A 19,339-nucleotide genomic window follows, 5' to 3' on the forward strand; every position below is an offset into this window, starting at 1 on the left:
AGTCAAATTAAAATTTTTAACTTTAAATGTGTCATTTATTTGGAAGCATTGATGTCTGGACCGATGGATCAACAGACCTTGCCATGTGACATGTTGGGCAAGGATAAAATACTTAATGTCTGTAAATGTCAGTTAACTCATGTATGTGTAGACAAAGTAAACAGACATTTGTACTGTATATTATGGCCCATAAGATTGTAATAAAGCATTTCCTTTTATAAACTCTTTATTTCTCTATATACAATCAGTGAGACACAAACACAATCCCTCTGTGACCAGGGAGCACCAAAACTTTGTAAATTGCCTTGGCTCTTGAGCATAATCAAAGCATGATTGGTGGCACAGCTGTGTGAATAACACCTTCCCCGGCGTGAGGTTGCTATCCTGCAATGTTATAAAGCAGCCTGTTCCTGCTCCGTCCGAGTGTTTGGTCAGATTAGTACCACAGGAGAGGAATGCAGTATACTGGTGCTACAATGACTGAACACATCCTACTACAACTATAAGCCGTATCCAAACCAGTCCAAAAAACAAACACACACACACAGGACTGAAATATCGAAACAGCTTACCACGCATACAGATGTTGATGCACATAAGATACAAGGCAGGAACAAGTCACACTCAAATGCATTAGGACAGATCAAACACCCATTTCAACACGAGACAATCACCACGATGCACAAATAAAATCTAAAAGTTCAGGACAAACACACAGGAAACTCTGAAATCATCAGCTGTAACAGATTTACCCATCTACCTCTTCTCTGTACCTTTTTACAAGTACATCATCAACTAACAAGGCTTTTAAAAAGAAATTACCTACATTAAGACTGCTTTAATGTTTGGCTAAATTTGCACTGTTGGCACAATTGGGGAAGTTGGTTTTGTTTTATATTGACATTGCGTAAACACAAAGGTCAAAATTTGGTCTTCAATAGCATAACTTTTTTTGAGTGGGGGGCGGGGGGGTCATTGGATAGATTCTCCCGATAAGCCTTTTCAAGTTTAATACCTGACAAAGTTAACTACTTACAGTCAGTAATGTGTCCACAACAGTGCAACCACAGGTCTTTGATCTGTAATCAGGAAGGGTAGTGGTGGGCTATTTACTTTAACAAGAGTTTCTCCTCATCAGCAGGATGTGAAATAAAAATAAATATCAGTAAGTCATCTCAGAGTTTAACAGGTTTGCAGTAATGGAATTATTAGAACTATACACAATTTCAAGTCATGCTTTTAAACAAAGTAAGACAAAACGTACCTTGGTAAACTAGAGTTTCTCTAGAAAGGAGGAATTTGACCTTGAATGTGGGATACTACTTAATGCAACATGCAATTAATTCAGTAAGAGAACCCTTAGATTTGATGAATGTATCATCATGTACATTTTAGTTGAACCTGGTTCAGTATGTAACAGAATAATAATGGAAAAATGGAAATCACAGTTTCACAGAATGCAAGGACTACTAAGAATCACAGAACAGGGACAAAGTCTTAGTCAAATAGTAGTCAGCTTTCTCCTTTTCATCCCCCACCCCCATGTCTGCCTCTCAGACCTGGCACAAGCACATTCATCTTTGTGGATTCAGTGATAGGACTGTAATGGCACTACACAAGCAGATTGTGGCCATGCAGAAACATTTAGGCAATACAGACATCTCCAGATGAATCTAAAGCTAAGGTAGTGTTCATTCAAGATTTAAGACCAGGCCTCACAGGTTCACACCTCCTCCTTTTACAACCTTCCATCCTTGTCCATTGGGTTGTGTCGGCAGTGAGGGGCAGATTAAGGTCATGTGCATCCAGATTCTTCAGCTCTGTCCCGTTGGCTTCTGAGTGCTACTCTGAGGTACCTGATAGGTGAGATCCTCAGTGGGTGTGACCTGTCCAGTGGCATTCTTGGGTGTATCATAAGCAGACCTCCCTGAATGGCTACTGTCTGTCCGTGTGAGCAGAGAGGCCGGCCCGGCACCCATGAAACTGCACACTGTGGAAGGCTGGCTCAAAGAGGAGCCCCCTGATGGATGGCAACCCATATCAACCACAATGGGTGTAGCGTATTCAGATCCCGAAGCTGGCAGGGGTTCTGCATAGGCGTGGTATACTTCTGGAGAGATGGGGGCGTCGTACAGGTCAGGGTCAGAGTATCCTGGGTCGGGCCCCTCGTCCGGTTTAAAGGTTGACCGGGGACCTAATGTTGTAACACCGCTCACCAGTGGCTGAGCATATTCTGAAAAGAAAGCATGTCATTGTGTGTTAACAAAAAAAAAAAAGTTACCAGTGTCAACACTGTCAAAAACATGCCTGATGAGTCTACAGAAGCTGAGCAACTAAGGAAACAATATAATTTCAAAGAAAAGACTGCCACTGCGGTGTATTAAAAAAATAAAGAAATGGATACTTTGACTTTTTGAAAATAACTTATGTGACATTACAAAAAACGAAACACTACAACAAAAAATACATGATTTGAAATTACATTCCTTGTTTTAACACAATTGTGTATACAACAATTGGTGGCTGTAATTTTCTATTAATAGTTGTTTAGTAATAAAGGAGGAGAAGAAGAGGACCACAAGTTAGTGTTTAAAAAAAAAAAAATGCAGCAACATTCAAAATAAAGGTTTTGCAAGGTAGGAAATTTACTCAACTTTTTCTTGTTATGCCATAAGAATACTCGCATTGAATTTAAATAAAACCCTTCATACTCCATAGGGTGCCTTCGATAGCAGCTGAAACCATCTTAAGAAGTGAACCATTAAACATGTTACTTTCACTAAGAACTCTTGGTTACTTGAACAGTATTTACCTGCAGGTTCAGCATGTAGTCTGGGTACAGCACCTCTACCTGTTATCCGGCCCACTTCGCTGCTGCTGTACCGGACTGAATCCTCTGTCTCCACCATCTTTGAAGGCAACAGCTGCTTCATGCTTTTCCACCAGTCTGCAGCAGAAGCACAGTGTGATGCACCAGTACGAAAAACATAACAGAGCTCTCAGCCTGTGCTGCAGACAGATTACATACCTGTGCGATCCCAGTGAGGGAGATCATATGTTCCTTCAGAGCTCTTTTTCCTGTGAAGAGAAAAATAAGTTCTGAACAACATTTTCCACAAGATTTTCCACACACTGTAATGTAAATACATACCTGTTCCTCCAGTGCCACGCACAAACCACAATCAAAATGAGAGCGGTTAGAACCATGACCAACACAGGCACCAGAACTGCTGCCAGCGCCACATCTAAGAGTAGAAGTACTACAATAAATACCATATGTTTCTATTAGGGATCAAACAAGCTTTTTTATAAAAAAAAATAAAAAAATTGACGCACCTTTGTCGGTGTGAGGAGGCATAGTGGTGTTTCTTATGTCCGGGGTGTGTGTGGTTTGGCCAATGGGAGGTGGGTGTTTGGTACCCACAGGAGGTGGTGCGTGACGAGAGGGGGGAAACATCCTTGGCCCAGGCTGCATCTCTGTCCACCGCCTCACTGTCAAAAAGAATAGAAAAAATATATTTCACAACTAAAAATTCTGCATTTAGTTTGAACTAAATTCTTTTTACAGGATATCCATCTAGAACCACCTCTACCTACCTGAGGAAATCTGGCAGCCAAGCAGCTCCAACTTGAGCGCGATTCTCTGGTGCCATAGGGTTGGATTTATCCTCACAAACCGGGCCTCAATTGGAGGTATGAAGTTATTCCTCACCTCATGCAGATAGTTGATGTTGCCTTGGAATATCTACCAGAAAAATGAGAACAAACCCAACTATAGCCCAAAAGTAGTAGTTTAGAAGAAAAAAAAAAAAAAAAAAGTTCAGCAGAGCAATTCTTGTTGCAGGCTGTGAACAGAATGCACTTATAAGCTGATTACTTTCCAACTTGGCACGCTAATAACTACTTTCCGCCAAACAATACAAGCCTGTGAGAATCCTAGCAGAGAGAGCAGCTCGTAGACAGCAGCTCCAGCGTAACAACCCAGCCACTAAATCCATATCCATCCATATCCATTCAATATTAATGCCCAAGTGTCCTGACTTGTCTACCACAGCACTTAACTCAAACCACTGACTGCCCTCATTTCCTGCCATAAACATCTCTTAGTCAATACCGGTTGCTATGGAAACAGTCCAAGTATGTGTCCCTGCAGTTTTCTAAAGTGACATTTTTGTCCATTTGCACTAATTTGAGGAAAGAAAATAAAATATAAAAGCCACTGACGTAACTGTTGAGCAAATAGGGTTCATTGATTTGGTGCTTGCATTACCTTGTCTTGTGTAGAATTTGCTTCCCTGTAGATGTACCACTGCTGGCCATCGTTGCTGTACAGGACCCGGTATGCTGAAACATAGTACTGGTACTCTCTTAGAGTAGAGCCTGTGGTGGTGATACCTAGAAGAAGATGATATACAGTTGGCTCCACTTACAGTTTAAACACGACTAATAGCTAGTCTATAGCCACGCTAGCGGCTCTGTGAGGTTGTGCTTACTGGTAAATGCTAAAGCCAGCATGCTAACATGCTCATAATGACAATGCTAACATGCTGACACAGGTGTAATGTTTTACCATGTTCACCATCTTAGTTTGGCACGTTAGCATGCTAACATTTGGTAACACAAAGTGCAGCTGAGGCTGATGGGATTTTTTTTGGTCAACAACCAAAGTACTGTATTATTTTTAATATTATAATTTTGACCTGATGGTGGTGTTGAAAAGTCAGGGAATCAATTAAGGGATTACAATTCCTACATGTCTGTACCAAACATCATTGCTGTCCTAAAAATAACCTGCTGGTAGTGCTAGAGGAAATGTCAAGGGATCACCAAAATCATAAAGATTTGCCCTCTGGGCATGATGGATATCTGTACAACATTTCATGCCAATCCATCCAATAATGATATTTTACCTACTGACCTTGCCATCCCCACAGCCATTCTGCTAACATGGGTAAATAAGGTATCTCAGGTATGGTAAAACCTGAGACCCCTATTCTATGCTTACAGTTAAATAAAATAATGGGTCTACTGTATAGTAATGTCAGCTAATGTGCTTGAACTTCTGTAGTTGTGTACCTGTGATCCTCTTCTCCCTCTTGAGATCGACCTGCAGCCACTGCTGTTGGTCACTCTGAGAAGGTGCCCAGGGCAGCCCTGCCTTTTTAAGTCGTGCTCCCGATGGCGCCCACACACTGTACCGACCAATGTTGTTCTTCCACTCCCACACAGAGGAAGCAGACAGCTGAGTGTCCGCAACACCACCAGACTCTAAACCCAGCGTTCCATAGCAGCCTGCAAGCACAGACAAGCCATTCCCATCATTAATATTTCATCACGTGATTGACTTGAAATCTCTAATGCAGTTGAAAGGATTGCATACAGATGATCGATAACAGCAATCAAGTTTGAACTGTGAGTAAAAACAGCAAGTAATTCACTCCAGATTTTGTGCTTGCAGACTTATAAATATTACAGACACAGAAAGATTTACGCTCAATTAAATTTTACAGATGCTGACTGTAAAATAAAAAATAATTACATTTACAGGACTTCCCCCTGCAAAACTATTACAGCTCCTAATGGCGCTTCAGTAAAAAATAAAAAACACTCACCGTTGGTCTTAAAGGTGAAGAGGCTGTTCGACAGAGTTCCTCTGAGGAGAGATGGGTAAGATTAGATGATCAAGTGAACACAGATCAGTACACGTAAGGCTTATCGATTGACTTAAAAGACGGAGTAACAGCCCAGAGTAGATGAAGAACAGAGTGAGGCAGGTTTCTGTGCTGTCATGCCTGAAGCGCTTACACAGTGGAAGTGACATTGTTAGCCAGTGTGGCCTCATAGTGAGGGATGCCTTTGCTGCTGACCACGCTGATCCTCCCTCCCACGGCGTTGGACACCACACCTGCATGTACGGCTGCCACACACAGAGGAGACGACTGCAGGACGCGAGGAAAGAAAGGAGAAATTAGGGACTGTGCACTTTTCTATTTCTATTACGACAAACAATAAGATAACCCATTTCCACTACATCTGATTGACTGTGAAAAACATTTCATATCATCTTTGCATGAGCCAACACAACACAGTCACTGTGTTGGTCTTTGTAATTTATAATTTGTGTGACTGCTTGCTTTTACAGCCTGACTGAATGCTGAAGACATCAAGGGATGCTTGATGGTCATTTTTGGATTTTATATGATGCATTAATGTGATTAAACACAGTATTGTTACTTGTTATTGATACTTGATTTTTGTTTAATGATCTGGAGTTGCCAAAACAAATATTCTTGTCTGGTTATCTTTAGAGCTAGACCAATAGATCAGCCAGACCAATGTATCAGCCGATATTAGCTTATTGCAGATATATTGGTATGGGTGTATCTGTTGTAACAGGACACTGTACTAAAGAAATGGCAAACTAGGTTTGAGGTCATTAGATAGTCTGTCCACCAGACAAGTAGATTTTTCCACTGTAAAATGTCCCGGTCAGTATGTATCTTGGTCACAATTCTTTAAAAATAAATTAAATGAACAAATAAATCTAAGGGATCAATACAAAGATTGTTGTTTATGTCATGTGTTCATGTTTTTAAAAAAGACCCCACATATCAATATCTATATCAGCCTAAAAAAGCCTGCGACAGTTTCTAAATAGATTTTCCAGATATCAAGATTGACATCGCCTATGAAATCACATATATCATGATAGACAGAATCACCCACCCTAACCCTTCGGGTAATTATTACTGGGTTAAATATTTGGCACATATTGTTTTGTGGAAGGAATTAAAACTGGTGCTTAGTATTTGTGGTAGAAATGCAGGTGAAGTTCAAGAGTTCCTAAACAATTGCTAGAAGAGGTCAATATGTAGTAGTGAAGGTAATTAAATGGTACTGCTAGTACCCAACAGTTTGGTACTGTTGCAGGTCAAGAACAGGCAGTACTGTCTGTCTCTGTGATCACAGAGAACCGGTCTTAACCTTCAGACTGTGGCAGATAAAGGCTGATGAGTCAGCATGATGTCACCTCTGTAGAGAGGATACCAAGGGGCACTGACTGTAATGATTCGCCGCTTGCAGCATTCCTGTCCAAACCTGCTGCCACATCACTGAGGAACGGACAAACACAATTACACTCCGGTCACAAGCTCCTTTCCATGAACAGCTGGTCGGGTTAGGTGGAATTTTATTACTGGAAAAGACCCACACTGGAATTCACAGCTGACAAGATTGTGGGAAGGCTCTGGTGACCCACAGAGTGACAAGCACATGTACACATGTATTCACACACTCACGCACACAGCAGTCAAATGCTGCCACTAGCAATCAACACTTGCCCTGTGACTCTTAAAAACTTCCCAAAAACACACACCACATCCTTAAGAGCGCCATACCAAACCACTAACACAAAGCACAGCTCCAAACCACCGCACACATCGTCCAACAGAGGAAGCCACACTAGCACACATGAAATAACACACAGACATAGTATGGGTGGGATGTGGAAGTACATAAACCAGTATATGAATACAGTACACACAACAAGAAACTCGATTTGATAAAGAGAAAGTGAGCTGCAGGGTCTGGTCTGGGCGGGGCAGCTAATGCCTGTGTGATACAGAGTGTATGCCTCGGCAGTCACCATATTGCAGCCTATAGACAGACACAGCTAAAATAAAAGCATGAATGGATCACTTGCACATATACAAAAAAAATAATCCTAGGCATGCACATGGTTTTCTCACCGACGTGCACTCTCGCTTTTTGTCTCTCCAGAACACACACTCAACACACGGCTCTGCTCAGCACCCTCTTGCAGCTGGACTGGATTAGACGCTTATTATTTTCAGCCAAACTATTATCTCACCTCCCTTTCACCCGCTGACCCTGCCCCTCCTCTGTTCCTGTGGGGCAGTTCACTCCCTGGAGCACACCCCAATGCTCCTCCCTCCCTCCCTTCAACAAACCCCGAGCTCTGAGCATGAGGTCATCAGCCAGAGACTCGGCGCCCATGACCTCAAGCGCAGCAGGGGGTGCTGTGAGGTCATCAGTCCTAGACTCGCATACCATGGAGCGGGGGGACCAATTACACAAGGAACAGAAAGAAGATCTTACTGAATCAAACAGAAAGATGTGCAGAGTTGCAGCGCAGTACCAAAAGACAAAAATAATGGACCAAGGCCATGAAAACATGAGCAATATTTTTTGGTGGTCTGGTGGATCCTGTGGTGTAACAGTGGGGATAGTGACCTAACAGCGGGAGACCACTGGGTACCGTGACTCACCTGGAAATGTGATGACCGTGGCTACCACAAAAAGAAAAAACATACCTGCACATGTATACTCTGTGTTCTCACCTCTCTGTATCCATTAGGTATAGTTCCAGAAATCTCCTCTGTAGATGTCAGGCAGCCTGCTGGACAGTATTTACTAAGAAAGAGAGAGACACACACACACAATGAATCTCGGCCAGCTTGATCACTGCATAAACATCCACACAAAGGAAACTCTATTTACCTGAACTCTGCCTCGGGGAAATCAGTTCCTTTGTCCAAGCAGGTGATTAGATCTGCAAAAGGCAAACAAACAGTGTCAGAACTGGTTTCTCCGTACGTTCCTGCTAAGTGTCAGCCCTCTCTCTTTGTCTCTCAGGACGGACGACAACCGCCAACCTTTTCTAGGTAATTCATGTTTCTCATTATCTGCTGTTTCAGGTATTTAAAGTATTGAACCGCAGTCATCAAAACTGGCCATATTGTCCCGCAGAAAGATTTCACAATTGGCTTGATCGAAAGTAATTCTCCCCACTAGGGCCGATTGTTTACATTCTCCATTCATAATAAATAGCCAACCCGAGGTGACATCTTGTCCCAAAAACAGTCCAAAACCCAAAGATATTCAGTTATGATATAAAAACAGAATAGCTGGAAATTTTCACCGTTTTCTCTTGAAAAATGTTTGAAATGATTAGATTCTGTTATTATGATGTTTTTCTGTCAATCAATTAATCCTCTCCAATTATATTCTAAAACTCAAATTATAGTCGACTAATCAATTAGTCAATCAAGAGAAACTTTATTGGGAAAAAAGTTTTTGGTTCCAAGTTCTCAAATGTAAGGATTTGCTGTCTTTAGATTTTGGACTGTTGGTTGGACAAAATAAGACATTTGAAGTCAACTCGAGCTTTCAGAACTTGTGGTGACCACTTTTCACCATTCTTGACAGTTGACAGATTAAACAACTACTCACTTAGTCAAAAGATAATTGACAGATTAATTGCTAATAAAATTAATTGTTACTTGCAGCCCTATCCCTCTTATAACCGATTGATCTGATTCAAAGTTTGGTCTCTAAAATGTCAGTGAAAAGTGCATGTCACAAAAGATCAAGCTGACATATTCAAAATGGGCCAATAGTTCCAAACTCACTGATGTTCAGTTCAGTATCATACATGATTGAGAAAACCAGCCAATGTTCACATTTGAGAAGCTGGATCCAGTGAATTGTGGGCCTTTTAACTGAAATAAATTACACAATTGTCTCTATTTCAGCTTAACTCCAAACGCATCAAAGTCGCACAACACAAAGAAACGTGTGGGGGTGTCGGGGGTCGCTAATGACGTGAGTGTTTCAGTGATGAGGCACACCACATATCTCCAACAGGATGCTGTGGGCTGCTGGGAATTCCATGTAAACCCTGTGGTGGTGGCCAGTCTCGCCAGAGTCTTGACCACATTATCAAATAACCCATTTCTCTTGTAAACAAACCAGTGACTCAAACTGACAAATACCCCCAACCAATGCAAGTTGCTATGGTGACTGATTTACTTAGCTGTGCAAACTGTCCTCCCACGCTCATCTGCACAGTTAGTTACATGACAAGAAAAACACATATCAGTTCAGTGGGGCGGTCGGGCGGGGGTGAGGCTAGTAGGGTCCATTGATGGCCTTGTTTGCTTTCCACTGTGATTCAGTCGACCCGAGATGACCACTTAGACAGAATTATTACCATTCAGCACATACGCCACTGCCTTCCTCTTCTTGTGGCTTCAATTATCTGTTTATCTGAAGATGTTCCACATGACCAAGCACAGCCTTCTAAAATCGCAACAACACTCTTTCTAAAGAGAAAATGCACCAATTTTAGACATAAGAATCTGTTTCATGCTTTGTGGACTACTAAATACAATTGATACAGTGTTCTTGCATCTGCTGATCATGTCTACACATCAACTATCAAGCTGTCAGGTGCAAAGGTTTGGTGGTGAAATCTAGGTCTTTTTGACTTCATTCTTTGACCAGATCAGATTTGATCTTTTTAAATGTGATATCTTTGGGTTTTGTATTGTTGGTCCCACAAAATAAAGAATTAGAAGACCTCACCATGGAATCTTGGAAATTGTGATAGACATTATTTTATTATTTTAAACTAAACAATTAATCAGTCATTCCAAAAAGAGCTGATTAAAAAAGGTAGGGTATGCAATTACAATCCAATACACATCGTTTTGACAAATCCAGCAAATATCTCCTCACTTGTCCACCGACACCTTGGCTAACGTTGGTTACATCACTTGCTGTGCAATGGTTTGCTGTATATATCATGGTATTTGTCATAGTGCTGAATATCTCAAGAATCACATACCCAACCTTAAAAATGACAAAAATAAGTGGGATGCAAGCAAGATGCTTCATCAGATTTCCTGAATGTTCGTCTTCTTGATGAAATAACCTATAATGTATGTGTTGATTCAGGCCGGCACCGGTCTGTCTCCCTTGCTCGCTCAGATTAACTTAAAAGGTTAATGTCTGAAAGGAACTTACTAACACACTTCTCCAGTAATATATTATCACATTAGAGAAAGGTCAGCAGTGCCTTCCCTTACAATAAAACCACAAATATTACTACTTTACATTTCCCTAAATTACTCTCACTTCTGCTTGCCCCATGTTCCTGTTCTTCTTAAATGGCTTCATGATGTTGGATGATATGCTCGGGATCCTGCCTTTACAGATGACGTAAAACATTATGATTGGCTGTACATTGAAAAGCACGCGGATGCAGTGTGTTCGCACTGCATGTTAATCTGACTGACCAATCCTAACCTTAGGTAACAGGGAAAGACTGGCTTAGTGGGAGGGTGGGATGTAACACCATTCAAAAATCTACCAATTGAATGTTGCCAGACTTGGAAGTGAAAACCCATGCGTAGTGTAGTATTCAAACTTACACTTTCCACAAACTGATATGAAATAATTAAATGAAGTTTGGCATTTTACATTTGATGTAGATCTCTTTCTCTACTCAAACAATCGCACAGAATTTTGTAGCAAAGACACAGCATCCGTACACTTTACGTCATACAGCCAATCATAATGTGTTTGTTATCATCTGTAAATGCCGGACCCCGAGATGATCTGCCAGGCCGAGTGCGTCTAGTACCTACACCGTCTCTGCCTATTCTCACTTCAGAAAGATCTGGCCTACACTCACTCACTTCACATTGTGTTTTCAGTTCAGCTCACTCAATTCATTCAAATGAGTAAATGTAAATGTTCAGTTCATGAAAGTTAATAACATTTTGTTTGTTCAGCATTTATGTTTGTACTCTAAGACACTCTGAGGAGTCAGCGATTACTTTTTACCCTTATCAAACTTTGTTTTAAGGCCGTTTTTCGCCAACAAACACTAACATTGCAAAAAATATCACAGTTAACGTGACTTATAAATGCACCTTGCTAACTAAACTAGCTAGCTCGACCCTCTTGTCTGAATATAGAGACTTCTCAAGATGGCGACAGCCAAAATGCCAAACTCCTGGCTTCAAAGCGGCCCTTTCCTTAGAGGTGATTTAGAGATCCTCAGTGGTCCAAAACTTTGGACCCAATTAAAAACAGATCAGACAGACCAAACAGCAATGTGGCTCTAGGGATGTCAATGTTGGACAGTCAGTTGGTCAGTGCACCACTTTTGTGACTGGTCTTGTTCTCCTGTGGTGATTTTGATGCGCCACATGATTAGAGCTGACAGTATGGATCAGAGTCTGCTCGGATTCACTCATGCTCCGAGACCCACAGCAATTACAATAGGACTTCATCTAGCCTGATTGGACCCGAATATAATTTGGTCTGATGGGATCTCAGTAACTACAACAGAAGTGGATCTACGGAGAGATCTAATGTCCTGTATCGTTGTGTTTTGTGAAATGCTGATCTAACTGATTTGTTCACAGGTTTTATTAAATGTAAAGTCTTTCTTTCTTAGTTGTTTTGTGCTTTGCACCTCAGGCCAAAGACCTAAAGTACACTCTTGTTCCTAAATAAACACACATGTTTCTGTAAACGGACAAGTGTCACTGTCAAAACATTTTCTATAATTTCATGTTTTATGCGAATTTAAAAAAAACATCCTAGCAGTGGATGAAACAAGGCTTTGGTAACTTCTACAAATCATGAGCCTTCTGAAAACCCCAAATTGCTCAGTGGTGAAGCTACAGACAAGACTGTTTTTCATGAAATACAAAGCTGACATACGGAGATTTAATGTTTTCACATAACAACAGTTAGAAGGCAGTTTTAGACAAACACATCACCATTCCAGGACAATCTAATTAGTTCTGAACAGTTACAACCAGGGAGGAGGTGCAGAATGAAACAGCTGTAATGACACTCACATTAGACAAACACGCACAGTCTCCAAAGCAACTCTTCACTGCGATGACATCAACAAAACATCATTCCAGTCTGCTACGACTTCATCACATGACACCCCCGCCTCCCCTCCCTCCCCCGCAGGCTGGGGACCTACGATGATCAACAGATGAGATGACAGGCGAGTGAGTTGAGAGTGTGTTACCTCTGTGTTCAGTGGTGGAGTACGACAAGTAGAATCCACGTCCACTGTGGTGGGTCCCACTCTGGAACAGGACAGTGACCTGGTTGCCAGTTGACTCGATCAGCTCTTTGATCTTCAGACCTAAACCGCAGTACTTCACTGTTAAAACAGCACAGGATAAGACACAGGAGATGCAAGAAAAGGAGGTTCTGGTTAGTTATGCTGTTTAGTTTAACATATATAACAGCGTTATATATAGCATTATTGTACAAATTTATCCATCAGTATGTGCAGTTAGTAAACTATTAAATTAACTTTTTACGGTATCTTTCTATTCCTCGTGAGTTGGATGCAACGTAATTTTTTTCTACTGTGCACTTGTCCTGTGTACAGTCTGAATGACACAAGATATTAGTACAGAAAGGATGCTTTTTTTAGTGGTTGGTTTAACTAACTGGGCTATACACCTCTCACAGTCTGAGACATGACGACACAGCTGAAACGTGAATGACAACACTCCGCCATGACAATGATAATATAATTGTCGAAATTAATTTGCAAATTTTACAATCTTCAATATTTAGGGAAGCAAGTTTCCCAGTTGCCGGTGACAGATTACCGTGTCAGAGTTTCTGCAGGGTTTACCAAATTCAGCTTAAGACTTTCTATGCACTATAGTGAGCAGAAGTGACAGTATTTGCTACAGTTTTGATGGTGCTGACTGAAACTCCTCAAACAAGGATTAAACAGCCTCATGCAGTCCGATCCACTGTCACAACAATCCAGCTTTTAGTTTAGAAGTGTTTAACGTCTCCCGACAGCCTGCAATCTGATAAACATTTTATAATTAACATCCCTGCCAACAGCAGGCAAAAGAAAATATTTAAGACTTTTGTAAATTTAAGACTTTGTAATACCTTGTAAGGTCTTTTCTTGAGGAAACTAAATTAAATGTTTGTTAAGACTTTTTATGACATGCAGATACCAGGGAGTGTCCTTTTAAAACATTTGAAGACATAATGTTTGGCCTAAAACTGAAAGTGAAGTGAGATTTCCCCTGCAGTTCACATCCAACCTTTTCTAAAATTGTTTAAGGGGACACATTTTAACAGCACCATAAAAAAAATGTATCAACAAGTGACCAATTAAATTCCTCATCCACGGTTTGTTTTGTATTAAACTCAGCGTTTACAGGTCCAATATTTTGCTTAATTTTCATTGGAAGTTTGCCTGGCAGCACTCTGGCATGAGGCCAACTGTGACTGTAGGCTTAGCTTGTGACCAATGAATTGTCAGTCACCATGTTTACATGCACTTAAGTAACCTGGTATTGTCTGCTTTCTGCAGCAACTTAATTTCTTGAACACCATGTAAATAAATTCTTCAGACGGAGGAAGTATCGCAGTGAAAGCGGTGCATACGGGTGAAAGCAAAGATTCTCTCTGGCCTTGTATCATTCTATGTTGTACCGTAATTAAAATCAACACATTCTGCTTTATGGTGTCTGAAAATTCAATGAGCAAGAGGCTAATGAAACTCAAAAAAATCAATTGGGTAAACTCAAAGATGCAACAAGTCTGTTTCCACAACTTGAAGTGTGTTGTAAAGATCCAGTAAGTATCTCTTCAGGCTGCTCAGTCATATCTTTAATAAGGTTTAAAATACTCCAACCTTGGTTGAAAAACCTGGTCACTGAGAAGTCTGAATACTAAACAGCTGTATATAATGCAGGTTTCACAGTTATTGCAGCACATGTTGGTTTGTTCTCCAGCATGACATAACCTGGTTTCGAATGTACATGTAAACATAGACAGAGGAAGCTATTAAGATGCATACATACACATATGGAGACTCTCAGGTTATGCTAGTTCATACAACAAGTGTAAAAGTGTTTATAGTGTTTCCGAGCAGCCATACTCGAAGGCGGAGCAAAAAGAGAGAGGGATTGGACGTGATATGTTTAAATGTGGGGATAGAGAAACCCATTTTCACAGAGAGTCTCCCCTTGAAGGCATTCATTGTGTTGCACTCAGTTGTTCAGTTGTAAGTGAAAGAAATAGTTGTGTAAAGAATGAAACAGCAAAGCATGAAGCAAGTGTGAATGTCAGCAGAATTGGTCTACTATCCACTTGTCACTCTCACCAATCTCACTCCTATCTTTTCCAAAGCCGTTGTAGAGGCGGAGGTAGTTGACCTGGCAGTTGCTGTCTTCTATGTCCAGCTCAGCAAAGCGAAAGTGGATCCTACTCCCGGGGGGCACACTGATCTCCCACTCACACACCGTGTTGTTCGGGTACGTCCCCGGGTGACCCAGAGAGGACAGAGTCCCACTGTTGGGGCCAAGCACACTGGGACCACAGCCATCACCTACAGGACAACAACACATAAGTTTCAGGTGGGGGGCAGATTTTCATCAAAACTATGAAAACAAACTGTTAATTAGCCTTTAACTCAAACACAGTGGGTCCACAGTATCAGAGGGTTAACATATAAGGCTAATCTTTATTTTTCTTAATTTCAACAAATCCTATAAAAAGACCAACATAAACAATGAATTGATCTTCTTGATTAGTATTTTATGTGTACCCAAAGTCTGATATATCTTAATTCTCTGTGCTGAAGAGCTCCACTATTGTTAAAAACTATTAAACCTCACTGTTGCTCTGGGTGGAAATGTGAATGTTGATCTACCTAGGAGCATAAACACTTGCTCTGGTACATCTATAAAATGTTAACTTAGTGATATTTGTTTCCTTTAGCACATGCAGCACACAGTAAGGCAATGTAACAAAACCAAATATTACTTGGTTTTTTTTCTCCTTTCACACAGCTTTGTATGTTTGGGGATTTGTTTACATTTCTTTCTAGTTAGTAACAAGTAAATGTAGTTGGCATCGACTAAAACAGGCATTTTCATCTGTAAAATGTAGCATGTAAGTGATCGCTGGGACAACTGTAGCTGAGGTAATAAACCAATTAAGTCATAAATACATTTATTAATTAATAAATAAAGAGGGTTGGTGGTTGGACTCCAGTCCACATTTTGAAGTGTCTTTGAACTAGACACCGAACCCAAAAAAAAATGTGTGAATGTTGCTTTGGATTACAGCTGAAAAGACTAGACGATTATTCAATTAGTTGACTGACAGGAATTTGTATTTAACTATGATGTGATTAATTATTTAAGTCATTTATTAAACAAAGTTCTCACTTCTCCAAAGCTAAGGAATTGCAGCTTTACTTTGTCTTGCGACTGTAAACTGATTATCTTAAGATAATCGTACTGTTGGTCAAACAAAACATTTGAAGACATCAGGCTATTTTACAGGCCAAAAAAAAAAAAAATAGTAGACCTGTTGCAGACCTGCTTTGTATAAAAGTGCATGCCATATGATTGTAATGTGCTGTAATTAGGTTCAGCAGAGAAGCTGGCTTTGGGTTTTATGGCCGATCCAAACGTTTGGCTGTGCTGCAGAGAAAATAAACTAATTCTGACCAAAACACTAAATTTAAGATCAAGATTTTATTTGTTTTTGGCAGGTAAAAACCCACCTACTTAAAATTTAAGGTTGGTAAGATTTAAGAAATCTTGAAATCGATTTTGCAAAAAAAAAAAGAAAAAAAAAGGATGACCCCAGACTTTTTAAGAAGTTTGTTTTGTGTCTTCAGAGCCCTGATCTGTCAGCAAGAAGAGACATTGTGACTGTCGATGCTGTGGACCCGGAGATAACACTCAACAGTCACGCTTCATGGTGCTAAGTGGATGTTCTAGAGTTATGTAAGAGTCCCTCAGTGGATACTATCCAGATGAACAGGACAAAAACAAAGCTGCTTCCCTCATTCTGACTCACAAATACTGAACAACTGCATAGTTCTCAGCAGGCGTTCATATTACCTTCCTAAAAGTTAAAAGGCTCAAAAACAAACCAGAAAACAACTTCATTGAATCAGAAATCCAACCTGCTGTTTTATTATCAGGCCTACTTATAAGAGTTCGATTATCACACAAAAACGCAGTTATAATTCATTAATTATAATAGAGAATTATGACTAACCGTGTCCACGTGTTTACAGTCATACCCCCACTGCTACCCCACCCCCAACCACCTGAGGTTGGGGGTTGCATGCTCTAAAAACACTCGTATTTAGGTACAATATGGTGTAAAGTAAACCGACACTAATCTAAACACACTGGGCTTTCCGTGTAGTGTAGTAGCGAGTTTATGGTAATTTAGAAATGGGGCTACCTGGAACGACAAATAAGGCCAAGCTCCCAAATGTGCTGCTCTGTCTCTCGTACACAGAGAACTTAACTCCAGACTCCATTAAGAAATCTGCCAATTTAAAAAGGTAGCTAGCTTATCGGGAAACGCAACTAAGTGATAGGCTGCCTTTGAACTTTTAACAAATCATTCAAAGCCCCATGTTAATTCAGCAAGCAACTGGTCCACCAAGTAACAATCACTCCTTTACAATCTCAGTTTTTTTAAGAACCAGTTTGCCTGGTTTTACTACACCCGTCGTTCACCAAACACACCATGACGGGCGGCGGCAAGCGGTGTAAACCAAGCGGAACTCCACGTACACACTGCCATGTAAGGTAGGTTTAAGTAATTCGGACAATAACAGTGAACCGTGCTTTAAGCGCTACTCGAAACGCCCGTGTTCACACTTAAACCAGCATGGCCGCATGTCGCCGCGGCTTCGCTCGGGCTCCTCCAGTTGTCACCGCAGCTGTGTGGCACCAACCTTTCTGCGCTCGACAGCCTTTCGTGGTGAGAATGATGAGAATCGACAGGACGAGAACCCCGGCCCCTGTCGGTCCCCTGCCCACCATTACCGCTCTGACCATAGCAGCCTGCAGTCTGAATGCATAATGCTCGCTTCTGGACCGGCTGCACCGCTTCAACCTGTGCCGAGCGCTGATGGCGGGGGTACAAAAGCTAAATATCCTCCTCGAGAGCGAGTCCGCGTGTGCTTCCCTCCCGAGGATGTCTTTTTGCTTGTTGTTTAACAATCCAGTGGTTAGCGACACTCTGACTAGGTAGGTAACTGCTCCACACACACACACATCTAAACTGTGGAACTACTTCCTCCACTGAAGCTCCTCCTCCTGATCTGGATCTGGGATACCCGAGTCCCCCAAGTGGTCTGAATGATCCAAGAATTAACCCACACCCCCCTTAAAGTCCCCTATAAATATGGCACAAAAGCTTTGACAATAAACTGCAAACATATAGACATAAACACATAAACACATAACAGCTAGCAGACCCCACGATAAAGGTTTTGTTTCCACCTGAGCATATTTTTTACAGTCTAGTCTAGTTTTTCCAGTGGTGGAAGAAATCTTTAAATAATTTAGCCTACTTAAATAAAAGTATCAATACCACACTATTAAAATACTCCATTACAAGTAAAAGTCCTGTATTCAAAATGTTACTTAAGTAAAAGTATGAAAGTAAATGCAACAAAGTAAACAAAAGTAAAAAATACTCCTTAGTCAGAATGGCCCCTGGCAGTGTTATATTATTGGATGATTAGTAATGATAATATGGACATATTGAAGTGGTACTCCCCAGCGACCCGATCCCGGATAAGCAGATGAAGATGGATGGATGGATGGATGAAGTGGTACTCCAATTTTATAGTAAGCCATGGTGGAGCCAACTTTATTTGTATACTGTTTTGTAGTCTAAGCTGTACTTTTGTATTTAATAAACTGGCCCAACAAGTCCATATGTTTTGCAAGTAAAATCTTAATCTGAGATCTGATACCTTTTGTTGTTAAATAAATGTTTGTGGAGTAGATGTACAGTATAAGATACCCTAAAATAGACACACTCAAGTTAAGTCCAAGAACCTCAAAGTTATACTTAAGTAGTATGTTGAGTAAATGTACTTAGTTACTTTACACCACTGTCTGTCTCAACAGTAGATCAAAGTCTTTTATGAATAAAGCTGTAATATTACAGGAAAACATACTCAATCATCAAAGGGTATTACAAGAAAATGGTTGCTTCAAAAACAAAATGGTCCCATACACCATGTTTGTGTCTTTTTTTGTTTATTTATTATTCTGTGATAATTGGGTTCTTAACGGTTGAAACAGTATGATTTAAGGTCATCCACAGAACACCCTACTTTTTTAGAGCTTTTACATTTTCTCTTAACTTTAGTCTTGAGATGTTATTAAGTTATTTTCTTTTTTAATTCCATTTTTTTTCTCATATTACGAATTTTTCTCAAAATGTTTTGACTTTTTTCTCAGAATCTCAGATTTTGTTCCTAACAATGACCCTTACATGATAGATAGATAGATAGACATACAGATAGATAGATAGATAGATTCAGCTGCGAGGCAGAATGTTAAACCACAACCCAGTACAGAGTTATTTAAGTGAGACTGTTCATAGAGAAGTTTATTGTGACTTATTAATGACTGGGAGGCACGCATCACACGCCTAAGCTTTAGCTGGACATCTCAGAATAGTAAAGCAG

At 40.6% G+C, this 19,339-nt stretch overlaps 1 protein-coding gene across 2 annotated transcripts; it reads right to left on the bottom strand.

Annotated features, from left to right (window-relative positions):
• Positions 1-208: 208 nt before the first annotated feature.
• Positions 209-17,960, bottom strand: dcbld2 (discoidin, CUB and LCCL domain containing 2). 2 transcript variants are annotated; one of them, XM_046053757.1, is made up of 15 exons: positions 17,588-17,960; positions 14,981-15,205; positions 12,860-12,997; positions 8,521-8,572; positions 8,361-8,433; positions 5,806-5,939; positions 5,613-5,653; positions 5,077-5,292; positions 4,271-4,395; positions 3,598-3,745; positions 3,337-3,492; positions 3,152-3,260; positions 3,029-3,078; positions 2,813-2,947; positions 209-2,233 (listed from the first exon to the last, which is right to left on the bottom strand). In XM_046053757.1, exons 1-15 carry the CDS (start codon positions 17,688-17,690, stop codon positions 1,815-1,817), a joined length of 2,124 nt encoding a protein of 707 aa, XP_045909713.1. In that variant the 5' UTR covers positions 17,691-17,960; the 3' UTR covers positions 209-1,814. The 2 variants fall into 2 exon arrangements, with proteins under 2 accessions (XP_045909713.1, XP_045909714.1); XM_046053758.1 differs by having other exon boundaries at positions 3,152-3,245; positions 17,588-17,959.
• Positions 17,961-19,339: the final 1,379 nt, after the last annotated feature.

The sequence above is a fragment of the Micropterus dolomieu genome, linkage group LG07 (genome assembly GCF_021292245.1).
Source record: "Micropterus dolomieu isolate WLL.071019.BEF.003 ecotype Adirondacks linkage group LG07, ASM2129224v1, whole genome shotgun sequence".
Taxonomy (NCBI): Eukaryota; Metazoa; Chordata; class Actinopteri; order Centrarchiformes; family Centrarchidae; genus Micropterus; species Micropterus dolomieu.